Source organism: Balaenoptera ricei, chromosome 3 (genome assembly GCF_028023285.1).
Source record: "Balaenoptera ricei isolate mBalRic1 chromosome 3, mBalRic1.hap2, whole genome shotgun sequence".
Taxonomy (NCBI): Eukaryota; Metazoa; Chordata; class Mammalia; order Artiodactyla; family Balaenopteridae; genus Balaenoptera; species Balaenoptera ricei.
In genome coordinates this window covers 53,741,943-53,755,091 of record NC_082641.1, presented here as the reverse complement: position 1 = coordinate 53,755,091, position 13,149 = coordinate 53,741,943, and the positions used below count along the sequence as shown (strand labels likewise).

General features: G+C 38.5%; 1 protein-coding gene across 9 annotated transcripts in view; it reads right to left on the bottom strand.

Annotated features, from left to right (window-relative positions):
* MAST4 (microtubule associated serine/threonine kinase family member 4) overlaps nt 1–13,149 on the bottom strand; it is a 562,265-nt gene that overhangs the window by 254,105 nt on the left and 295,011 nt on the right. For all 9 annotated transcript variants that reach the window (XM_059916517.1, XM_059916503.1, XM_059916508.1 and 6 more), the window contains one exon: nt 8,504–8,535. In XM_059916517.1, coding sequence (XP_059772500.1) covers nt 8,504–8,535 — 32 coding nt within the window. The remainder of the gene's footprint in view (nt 1–8,503; nt 8,536–13,149) is intronic.

Genomic DNA, 13,149 nt, shown 5'->3' with positions numbered 1-13,149 from the left:
TAGAAATCATTTTTCCTGCACAATGAAAAGCACAACGCCTAGGCGAAATCAGTATTTTCTAATAGGGAAGAACAATTTCACTTAAGCATCTACAAAATAGGCAAATATTTCTTGAAAGATTACTTTATAGTTCTAGAAAAGAGGCATTTAAAAATCCTTTCCCTCAATATATTATGCCTATTTAAATTTATTATCATTAGAATTTTCATTCTTTAAAAAAACATTTAAATTTACCCTTCCATGCTAAGCACCCATTTCCACATGCCAATAAAATTCATAGAATATACTCAATAAAACTTTTTCCTCTCATGCAATTGTATTTACGGAACTATCTGCATACAATTTCCTTATGCTATGAGTCAAAAGATATCCGGGTGATGTCTGAGGTGAAGCAGAGCCCAGAAGGCCACTGGGAAGAGAGGTGTACGGGTGCTGGCATGTTCTATGGGCACGTCTTATGTTCCAACACAGAAGCATGGAAAAGTCCTAATCCTCATCCTCACCCCAGAAGAGGTGACTTTATACAACAACATGTTCAAAGACAAGGCATGTGTTTTCAGATGAAAGAAATGACCTGCCAGAATTCTTAGAAGTTGAGGCCTCTACAGCAGAAAAACAGAGAAGGAAACCCTAGGATATTTTTCCCCCAGTCACTTACGTTTGACAGTCAGCTGCCACAAAGAGTCAAAGAGCAGGGATTCTAATTCTCAGGAGTCAGAATGGCAGAGGAAACGGTAGAGATTCTAAGGAGGAACACCAAGACATAAGCAAAATCTGCTAGCCACCATCCACCTCTCGACGATTCCCCTCAGAGAGCCCGACTTACTACACAACGGGGTCAGGAGAACAATACAGAATTCAGCTGCCCTGCTCACATGTCTCACTGGACGATGGACACATTTGGGGACTGCGAGGTACCACAGTGGGGACTGCCATACCCACCAGTGAAGCCATCACTAGTCTCATTGCTCATCTGAGTAAACTCAGTATCCTGGTAGTGCTCGTATGTGACAAGGTTTTCCCTCTGGTTGCAGTTTTAAGTGTACTCTTAAGAAGAGTTTGAGGCCATGCTTTCCAAAATGTTCAAAGAAACCATGACGAGCAGGGTGAAGTCAAGTGTACTCTGTGAGGTCCACCCTTTACATGACCCATACTGTGGATGTCGATGCTGTAATTCATGTCTTTATAGAACAAAATGCTCCCACACCCTTGCTCATTATCTCTTTCTCACTCAAATGTATTGCCCTGAAGAAGGAAAGTTTGCTTTCCAGTCCCTGGTGGGTGGGACCCCTAAATTGTGGCCACAGTTCACGGTGAAGAAACAGTCTGAGCACAAGCAAATCTCAAGTCCTCCGAGTTGCTGGTTCTTCACTTACCAAACAAAGGTATTTAAAATCAGTTTTCTGTTAAGGTTTCTCCCAGCTCTGAAATCCCATGATTAAACTTTTCTAAGTGGACATCTATAATATCCCACTTCATTTTCCTCAACACCTGTCTGTCTCAAAACACAGTTTCGAGAAGTAACCTATATACTATGCTGAGAAGGATGGGCAGGTTTCTAGTGATGGATTATTCTAGAAGAGGGGCCACTGAGCACAGGGAGTTCCCTCTCAGCTTCATGATACAGAATATGTGTGGGGTCTGTCTCCCTCACACACCTAGAAACCTCCTGATACCAGTGTTGACTGTGGAGGGACACAGGAAAGATCTACCCAAGGATATGGGGTCAGCCGCCCTATGTAACACCTCTCCCCTGATGGAAGGGCTGGTAAACAAAGTTGTCCCCCCACCCCAGAAAATGCTACTCAAATAATCTGGCTTTAAGGGAACTTCCTCAGCCTACTGGCAGTCTTTTGCCTACCGGACAAAAATAAGTCGGAGGGGGGCCTTAATTCCCATTGTGTTTTATTTAATAAAACACTTACATAGAGCTTACTGCATGCCAGGCACTGTTATAAACATTTTACAGATATTAACTAATTTAATCCTCAAAACATTCCAGGATAGAATAGCATACATACTTTTATGGATGAGGAAACAAAGACACATAGAGGTTAAGTAACCTTCTGAAGGTCACAGGCCGCTTAAACAGCAGAGGTAGGATTGAACCCAGGCAGTGTGGCTGTGAAATGCCCACTGAATAACAGACCTGAGAAGGTGGCTTTTAGTGAGAAAGCGCAGGCACCCACCTGCTGCAGTGGGCCACCCTCCACAAGGCTTGCTGAAAAGATGCTCACTGAAAAAGTCTCCAAATTCCTGTCTGACTCAAGCTTACTAAAAAGCCATTCTAAGAAATATGAAATAGAGAATTTATCCTCATGCCTTTGGACATCCAGAAACCCACTTTGCCATTACACACACCCTGAAGCTCTCCTAAGAACAGCAGTTCTCATCTAGGGGTGGCATTTGAGATTCACCCTGAGAATGGGCTGAAAGTCCACAAGCCTCCGTGCTCCCCCTGCCTCTGCCCCCAACGCACATACGCGCAGATTCTGATTTGCACTCCCAAGTGTGTCTGGAAATGCACACACACACGTATTTTGATAAACCTCCCTAGGTGACCCAACTCTCCCTCCCACGGGGCAAAACTAAGGTCTTCCTAATAATTTTCAAAGGTGAGAAGATCAATCCTACATTGTTTCTATCTCCCAGGTCTCCTCCCCCAGCTCCCTCACAGAAGATGAATGCAGGCGTGATACAAGATGCTGCAAATTCGTACCAAATACCAAACTGGCTATTCGATGAATATATAAATGCAACTGACATTCTTTCACAGTCTGAAATCCTCTATTTACTCTCAGGATATATTACACCATTCTGTTTTTATATAAACATGCCACTTTAAATGCTAATTCAGATGCAACACAATTTTTTCTTCATTTTGTTTCTGGGTTTCTAGCATTCAAAATGACACTGGACTTCCATTTGGCTTCGACGATAGGCATTTTGAATTCTTGTTGTTTCAATATTTGTGGGGGTAGGAGGGAAGGAAGTACTAAGAAGAAAACTAAATTTATTTTAAAACTTATCCAAATACGGTTTACATGCCCTTTATTTTGCTTGAATTAAGCCCTTTCTCTCTCTTTCAGAAAATGTTACCTTCACCTTACTGAAAATCTCGTAAATCTAATTTGACTCCGTTGTAAAACCAAGGTGATTCCCTCTCCTTGCATTCTAGAAATAACCTCATTTTACTCAAACTGCTTTTCTAAACAGCCCATCAAGGCAGCATGTTCTGGCTGAAATACAACTGGCCTGAACATACGTCTTCTTTTTGAAAAATACACACACCTACAGATGCCAATGACATCCACCTGAGCCTCTCCAATTACATAGAAGGTCACTTCCTATCTTGTCTCAAAATGAGGAATTTCAACCTAAGAAATATCCTAATCCAGTGCACCCAGTTGAATCTAATTACAGTGAGACAAACTGTCTTCTGAGTCCAGCAGGCCCCGCTCCACCCAGAAGCTTCCAGTAACCCTCAGGGTCCTCTGCCTCTGTCATCCTAAGCACTGTGACAACACTCTCTCCCTCTGTGGCTCACTCCAGTCTTCCATCCCACCCAAACACCCTTTCCTGCTCCTGCCCAAGAGAGACAAAATGGGAAAGACGTGAGACAAGTTTATCACCTTTTTCATATACTTGTTAACTTATCCATGTGGCAAAATGGTTCTTGACAGCAGCTCTCCTTGTCTGTCGCCAGACCACCAGAAACATCCCATTAATGACTCGTGTTCTGCTGTGCTAAACGCAGCTCAGGGACACCGTGCCCAAAGGTGTGTACATTTCAATGAGACCCCGAGGAGAAAATACCTTTAAGATCCAACTGAATGAATTTCAGTTCTTTCAGATCCAACTGAATGGATGTCTGGCACTGTGGTTAAAAGTGTGTTTAAGATGCCTGTTTTCTTTGTGGAGAGGAAGATGGACCTCCTAGCAGACCTGAAACCACTGTATGCCAGCAGCACCTCACCCTACTTAGTCCGTGGCCAGCCCTACTAGACCCCAACCATTTCAGAATAATGATAAAAGGAAAAGGGGAATGGAGAAGGGACAAAACTCTATGGAGAGAAATAGTTGCTAAACACTAGTATTGTTGCTAGGTTGAGAAATTGAAATTAAGCCGAGAAGACTCCTAAATTACTTTTAATACTTTCAATACTCCCAGAAATTCCTCCGCATGCAGAAACATACTTCTCCAGGCCTTCTGTGCACAGGAGGAGCTGCCTTCTGCTTTGGGTTTCTGCTGCTAGATGTGTGTGGCCAAACAACGTAAAGCCAAGAAACTAACTGACCAAGTGCCAGTCACTGTTCTACTAAAATAAAGAGATAACTGCAGATAGTCCTAGGATCCCTGAACTACAGGGCTCCAAGAAACAATGCACTCATGCTCACAATTAAAAGACGTAGAAGAAAGGCTATTTTAATTTTGGGTAGCAAGGAGAATTTACTTGCTAAGAAGAGATACTGCAGTTTCTTTCTCTGTGCGGGGACGGTGGTGGTGGGGGGCTTAAAGATCATTAAAAATCAACATTGGAGGAGGCAAGGGAGCTGGCCCCAGCCAATTTCCTGCCCCTCTCTCCAGGGAATTCTGAGAAGGAAAGAAGCTCCCTCTGTCCTAGAGAGCTGCTTATTTGAGCAATTAACAAAACATGAGGGGGTCCTTTAAAATTAAAGGGGACCTTGGTTTTGCTCCGAACCATCCATCAGCTCACACCTTGGGCTTTTGCCCTTTTTCCACTTTCCCTGTCTGAAAACAAACACCACCCAGAGGGCTTTGCCACTTAGAAACGTCATTTTAGGACCCAAGTTCAAAAGCCTAGTTAAGGGACCCACAACACTAGGAACTTTTTAATAAATATGGACAGTTTAGATTCGCTGTTAGTAGAAATTTTACAACATAAATGTCTTATATCTGGAATTTGCTTTTAGCTTTTGCTCAGCATTGTTTGTTTTTTATAATTATACTTGTTGATGCATCTTCTTTAGTTCAATCATCCTACCCACCGTACAGTATTTCATTGTATGACTATATCATGATTTATTCAAAGGATATACAGATTTTGACAGGCAGCTGTGAGGAAAGCGAGCAGAGAGTATGGCAACTTTTGTTCCAAGGAGAAAGACAAGAACATGCTAGAAGAATCTGGGAAAATGGCTACTCTTTGTAAGGAGAAGACAGCTAGCTAAAATCCACCCATACAGGGAGCTAGAGTAGAAATGGGATTTGGGACCTTGAAGCTGGTAAAGGGCTGGAAGAGCCTCTGGAAAACTGATCGGGGGTCACTTGGTTTTTTAGTAACATCAGGTCTAGAAAGAAGTTCCCTTGACCTCTCTTGTCTGCTGACCTTTGCACCATTCAAAAAAGAAAAGTCATATCACTGTCTTCGCAACATTTTAAAACACATGTGAAACACAGACTTCAAGTTAGTCCTTGAGAAAATGATCGTAAATTACAAATTAGTGGGGATCTGGATTACTTTTTTTCTAGAAAGAATATAGGTTGCTTTTTTATGCTTTTCAATTAGTAATAAAAAGAAAAGTCTATTTTCTGTGTTCTTTTATTTGTAAAAGCTTTAACTTTTATATAATATATACATGCTTTATATAACACATATGTTTTTATCACGTGATTCCAGACATTGTCTATAAGCTTACTTAAAACAATACTAAAATTTTTTTAAAAATCTGATAAATTTATGTGTCTGAATGATGAAAATGCATTTTTAAAATATTATCCTTCAAGGCGTATATATTAAAAGTGGCAGATATAACAAAATCAGGCGCCTTCTTCCAAGAGCACAGCTTTTCTGAAGGTACACCCCCTCTGACAAGTTCAGTCGCATTGCCGGGTACCATAGACAATGAGGAATACATCACATTGCACAGTTGCTTGTTGTTGACATGGAAAGACAACTCAGCAGAAGAGCAGGATCAAATCCTCAATCTTTCTGGGAGAAGGTAGTAAAAGACTTGAAAGCATTTATGCGGTAAATAAACGGAGGAAGTGTTAACAGGTTTAATGATCAGGTACCATGATGCTGGCTAGCACCAATACCTAATACAACCACACGTGTGGGGCTTTCCTGGTGGCGCAGTGGTTGAGAGCCTGCCTGCCAATGCAGGGGACACGGGTTCGAGCCCTGGTCTGGGAAGATCCCACATGCCGCGGAGCAACTAGGCCCGTGAGCCACAATTACTGAGCCTGCGCATCTGGAGCCTGTGCTCCGTAACAAGAGAGGCTGCGATAGTGAGAGGCCCGCGCACCGCGATGAAGAGTGGACCCCCGCTCGCCGCAACTAGAGAAAGCCCTCGCACAGAAACGAAGACCCAACACAGCCATAAATAAAAAATAAATTAATTAATTAATTAAAAAAAAAACACACATGTGCTCTTCTTCATTAGATTTGTATTAAAATCACTTGAGCATTTATTTTATAAGCATTTTCTTTTTCTCAAAGTCATAAAAGAACCTTGCATGAGGAGAGTAATGACTGGCATTCTGTGTGGTGGTCACTGAAAACTCAGAGTGGCATTACATCCCAGAACATCTATGTCATAAGTCATTAATTCTTTTGGGAATACTTGTATTTAATAGAAAATTTTAAAATAGCATGTTTATTTCTTGTTTGCTTTATTTGCAATTATTAATTTTTCCAAAATTCACTTAAAAAGGTAGATTTATGTTGACATATATATATGATGTTTTATTCCCATCATCTGATTGATAGATCAACTGATTTTTATTAGGAGGGGATTTTAATTGGCTTAAATGTAATTCTATCTTACTAAGTATTCAAAGCATGTACTCCAAACAAACTGATGCCATCATCACTTTTTTTTATTTTATTAAAGAGTCCATGCTCTCAAACAGAGAAATTTAAATATTTTCCTTATCATGTATTTCCCCCATCAACTCACGGCTATCAGCTAACATGAACAGAATTGAGACTTACACAAGTGCAAAAAGAGATATAGCCCTTCAGTAGGTATAAGGAATCTACTTTGCTAACTAACATTATTGTAATAATAATTTATAGGAAACATACTAACTTAAACAGGAAAAAAAAAAAAGCACCATTTATTATAAAGGCTAAAAGGAAGCTCTGACTAAACTTCTAAAGTTTTTAAATAAAGTATACAAGACAAGCCTAAGATGCTTTAAGCATTAAACAAAGTTATGAAGGAAGAGAGATTTTTGTCTACAAAGATATTTTATGTAGATATTTCTGTTTTTCTTGTTTCTGATTTCTCATCATGTTGGGAAATATCAAAAAGTTCAACCTTTTACAAGTCTAGGCAAAAGAGTCCTAATCATAATGCAGAAGAATGGAAGTTTTTGATTCTAAGGACATTTCCTATGCTAAACTATTAGGCCGTTAACCCGTAGTGTCCAGAGATGTAAGCTGGGAGCTAGTGAAAATTTATTTAGGCACATTCTCCAAGAATAATGATCCAGTGTTCTCCTGGCAACTAAAAAAGTACAGACCAAAATGGAGAGTAATAAAATGTTCATGGTTCACGAAGTTTTGGTTCCTAGACGCAAAGACTGAAATTTCCCAAAATTGAGTCAAAAGAATGAATTCTTACAACAGTCACCACATATGTTTCTAATCCTCCAAGTTGAGATTTGCATGAACTTATCTTAAATATTATACTTATTTTTTTTAAAAGGACATTGCCGCATCCACTAAATTCAGCATAAATCAGATACCAAATCCAAATATTTCTAGACCAGCCCTTACACAGTACTAGTTGATAGTAAATCTACCTTAGTAGAATATTAAAGGCAATTAACTTCATTCTGCAACTTGCTGATGCAGAAAACTATGATTTATGCAAATATATTATTAGCCTTAAAAATAAAAGGTGGAAACATACTATAAAGAAATCAAGTCAATGTTCACAAATTTGCTATTTTAATATAAGAGCATTACATGAATCAGTTCAGTAAGGTCTAGATCTAATAGAAAGTTTAGCTGATGCAAAGTCTTCATCAATTCAAAGGCAAAAGTGTACCATTTACTCTGCGTAAAATTCATAGTATAAAGATCATAGAATTCCAGATCATGTAGATAAGCACTAATTCTTTAGTCAGATCATTTTAAACTATCTGCAGACCAAATAATGTTTTTGCTTGATTACATAATAGAATTTTTAAATTTAAGATTCTCCCAGGAATAATCTGCTGGATAAAAATAAATAAGTAAATAAATAAATAAATAAAGTAAAATTAAAAAAAAAAAAAGATTCTCCCACAAATAAATATGCATTTTGGCTTACAATGCCCATAAGGAACCCTGGAAACTTTCTTCAACTTATCTTGAAATCATTAATATTTGACATTTATAAATAAATGCAAAGCTTTGTGTTTTCTTAATTCAGTTGATTATCATTAATCTTCTGATTGCCATTGAAAATCTAACAAGTCATAAAATAATGACATTACAAACTGTATCCCAGAATACAAATGAATCAATAAAGAAATTATTCTACTTACAGACTTCCTCTTCTGGGGAGACTCAGCTCCTTCTGCAAAAGAAAAAACGAAACATGTATATGAGATGCTACATTAACCTTAGACTACCATAGGACACCAAACAGGTAACATAAAATGTATCACCCTTATTACGCTTGATTTGGCATTTTCTATGCTGAAAAGATTTTAGTGTAATTATTTTATGCTGGATCCCTTCTTACATTGTTCCATTTATACACTGTATTTAACGTACAAACCCTGTTTACCTAAATTCCACAGCAGAAAAGACATCAATCCTCCCAAAGCAATGACAGTCAAATACTCAGTTGAGCTACGTGACCCTATAATTGAGGGTAAGGGAAATCTGAGCAACCAAAGAACTTACCCAAAAAGGAAACAGAAGGAGGAGAAATTTTGCAGAATTATAATTAAGTGAAAGGTGAAATGAAAAGGGTAGTGAAATCAGACTATTTGCCTCCAACAGAAATAAACTCATGCAAAACATTATGTCTACCAAAGATTATAATTTAAAAAAGAAATATAGCAAAAGTTTTCCTTCTGGTATTATTTCTTAAAACAAATGTGACTTATGATTTAGGATATTTAAAAGTAGGTTAACGAACTTCTAAAAAGGTAACCAGACAGCAACAACAATTAATATAGTGCTTTATAGTTTCAAAGGATGCTCTCACACTTATCTCAAATTAAGATCATTATCTACCTTTCTAGAGATAGTCTATGGGAAAATAAAACAAAATAACCCAGCAAACAAACAAACAAAAAGGGATACAGAAATACCTCCACCCACTAATGGAGCTTTCAGAAGCCTGGGCACTCCAGAATGATTACTTGATGACAATAATTAAAGAACAGGAAGTAATGAGTCACCTGGCTATTTTAACTCAAAATTTGAAAGGCTTGACTAAATTTGGGCTTTCCTTCCCATAATTACCATTTATTGTTTTGCCTGCCAGGAGCTCAAGCATCATTTTTTGAAAGGTGCTTCCCCTTCAGCTTCAAACTCACCTTTCCTGCTCCCTATTTTTATTGGATCCTTAAATGTTTGTCATGGCCTGTGGCCTCACATCTTACTTCTAAACCATGCAATTTACTCCATCACAGCTTACAAAAAATGGACTTAAGAGCAGCAGCCCAGAGGAGGATCCTGCCTTAAATAGAACTTATTCAAAGTTATTACTTTACTCACTTATTAACTGGAAAATATATTTTGATACAGAGTTATAATAATCAGATCACTGTTTAATTGCAAGAAAAAAAACAATTTTAGGGACAGAGTATTTTCTTCCTTCTCCCAATAGCTAACCATTTTCTTTTCACAGACTGCAGGGTTCAGTGGTGAAATGCTTTTGTTTTGTTTTGTTTCAAGTTTTTCTTTAATCCTTCATTAGCCCCAAGAAATTATAGCGTTTGCCGAAGTTGGCTCCCTGATTCTGAAACATAAATATACCTTTATTTACTAAAGCCTCTAATGAGAAGAGTAAAGTCTCCGACCAAGACAGTTTTCCTTGGGAACTGAAATGTAAATAGAACACCAATGAGTAATTGTCTCTACGTGTGTCTTGGGTTATGACAAGCACTGAGAAATCTGTTTGTATTCAGGTTAAAAAAAAAAAAAAAAAAAAAAAAAAGGAGAACTGTCTAGAAGTAATCATTCACCAGAGGGTTTCTTTTAAAAAGAAATTACTGATCTGAAAAGGAATACATATATATAACTGAATCACTGTGCTGTACACCTAAAACTAACACACCATTATAAATCAAATAAACTTCAATAAAAAAAAGAAATTACTGAGACCCACTGCATAGCAAAAGGCCTAGAGCTTAATTAAATAAGTAAATACTGCTGTTTAGTAAGTTCATCTGACAGCAGCGTTAAAAAGAAAAGGAGGCGCACCTGAGGTGCTATCATTAAAAACAGAAAAAAATAAGTCAGATGTTGTTTCAGTTCTGTACGCAAACAGATCACTCAGAAGATATAAGAGGAGAAGGGCCAAATAAATGGTCCCCAAATAGTTCAATCAATCATATTCCACCAAATGACCCGACTGTAAGCTGGCTGCTTTGCTATGAGAAAAAAACTGCTGAAACGGCAAGATAAGGGATGAAAACCGACTCTGTTTTTAATCAGAAAGCCTTTCCAACAGGTCTAGAATTATGGGTTCTAAACAAGAAGAAAGGTCACAGTGGGTAACCCCGCACTGCTGCTCCCCGGGACGGCGGCCGAGGTTCCAGGATGAGGAGCAGGGGACATTTAATAGGCCACTGTCAACTGACCTGCAGGGTCTGTGCTAACCAGGCTGAGGAGCTAATCCACCTGACGGCTTGAATGTCAGGCTTGGAACTGGAAACTCAATTTGCTAGCAAATTGGAATCAGATGCGATGGTAATAAAGTGAGAGAAATGAATGTGCTGCTGCCAAGACCTTGTGAACAGTGGCTGCAAAAGCCTGCAAATACCAAGAGGGCAAAGCGATTGCAGACAGAGCCAGGAGGGGCTGCCGTCCTGCTGCGTGGGGACCACCCACTGATCAAACTGCGCGGCTGGACGCAAATGAGCAATATCAAGGCACTTACTGCCCCAATCCTAGTGGTACTGTGCGTGTGTGTCCTTATTCTCTTAATGTCAGGATAAGGTCACTAAACCATGCTTACATAATTAGATAAGACATGTGGTATTGGTTCCGGTCATAAACCAAAGCTTGTGCTTAGTGTATTTGGAACATGTGTAAAAAATTAGCATCAGATTAAGAATAGAGACGGGAAGGGGGCAGAGAGAGAAAAAAGGGCAAGAAGCGTCCATCTGAACTAAAAAATATGTGATTATTAATCATCACAGGTTAAAGAAATGCATGAGTGTATTTAAGAATATTAAATTTTTTAAATTATTTTCATTGATATTGATTTTTCAGTGACATCTAATATTTTTTAGAATTGCTGTGTATCATTACTTGCTTGATAATATGATGTCCTTTGCCCCCCTTTCTAAAAATGTTGACTAGCAAATATGTACATTTGAAAATAAAGACAAAGTTAATCTAAGAACGCTGTTTACCTCCTTGCGATCTCTTGATAAGACTGAGAACACACAGATTCCTCAAATACTGAAAGAGAATTTCCGTGAGTCTGGGAAGAAAAGAAAGCATACCAAATGATCCTGCCCCTTTCCTCGGCCAGCCTTGGCCTCAAAAGGAGAAGATAACTTGTCTCGTTCATAAAGGCAATTGAGAAATAGCTGCAATGTTTAATATGTACAAGCAATTTCCACAATGGCAATTTAAAAAATATATACTATTTAATAAGTATTTAATAGTTATACATACACAAATAAAACAACATGGCAACACATGCCACATGTATTTAAGAAATCTTTGAACTATTCTTTTTAACTGATGGGCCACTTTATGATTTAAAAGAGAAAGGAGATTTTATATCATATTACAAATATTATATTACAAATAAAATATCCCCTCCTTCAAGAGGTGGGGCTTAATTCTCTTCCTCTGGAGAGTGGGCTGGACTTAGCGACTCCCTTCCAAAGACAGAGGAGGGAAAAGGAAAAGTAGCAACTTTTCAGTGGAGAAACCTGACAGACACCATCTGAACCAACCAACATTAATGATACCAACAATAATCATAGATACCACGTGCCCCTGATATGATGTCACGAGAAGAGACTTCACCTCTGTGGCATTCTCCCTAAAAATCCTTAACTCCAGTCTCACCCTGGAAGAAGTACCGGGGAAAACCAAACTGAGGATCATCCTACAGAGCATCTTTAAAACTGTCAGGTTGTGAAAAACAAGGAACAACTGAGAAACTGTCACAGGTCAGAGAAGACTCAGGAGAACGATGACGAAATGCAGTGTAGGATCCTAGACTGGATTCTGAACCATAAAAAGGACAGTAGTGGAAAACCTGGTGATATCCAAATAAAGCGTTTAGTTAATAGTAATGTACTAATGTCAATTTCATAATTTTGACAAATGTATTAAGGTTACATAAGATGTTAACATTAGGGGAAACTGGTGGAAGGGTATGCAGAGATTCAACTGTCTTCAACTTTTCTATAAATCTAAAATGATTTCAATTTTTTTTTTAAAGTCCTCTAAAAAGAAAGAGAGAGCTAAGGAGAAAGAAAGACGCACGTGTGTGTGTGTGTGTAGGCTAGGGCATGGAATGTATGAATAAATATCGAAATATTCTAAGCTTATTTTAAGGCCATATTTAACCCAGTATTTTCGAAGTTTATAGAAATAATCTAAGTGAGAGAAGCTTGTGACTAGGACCACCAGTGAAGATGGTGAGAAGCAGTCAGGTTTGAGATATGTTTTTACAGAATATACAAAAGAACTGGATGTGGAAGATGGAAGAGAAAGCCAGAAAGAGTAAACGTTCTTGGCCTGTGCAAGGGGAGTTTGAGGGAAGAACGGTTCTATCTGGATACATCACATCCAAGATGTCTGTAAGAAATCCAAAGAAAAATTTCCAAACAGGTGGTTGGACACACGAACCTGGGTTCAGGAGAGAGGTCGGGGCTGAAAATAGACTTTGAAGTCATTATCGTATAAGATGGTATGTAAAACCGTGTGCTGGAAGAGACAGGAGAAGAGAGAACAGACAGAAAAAGAAGTGGCCCATATACCTATA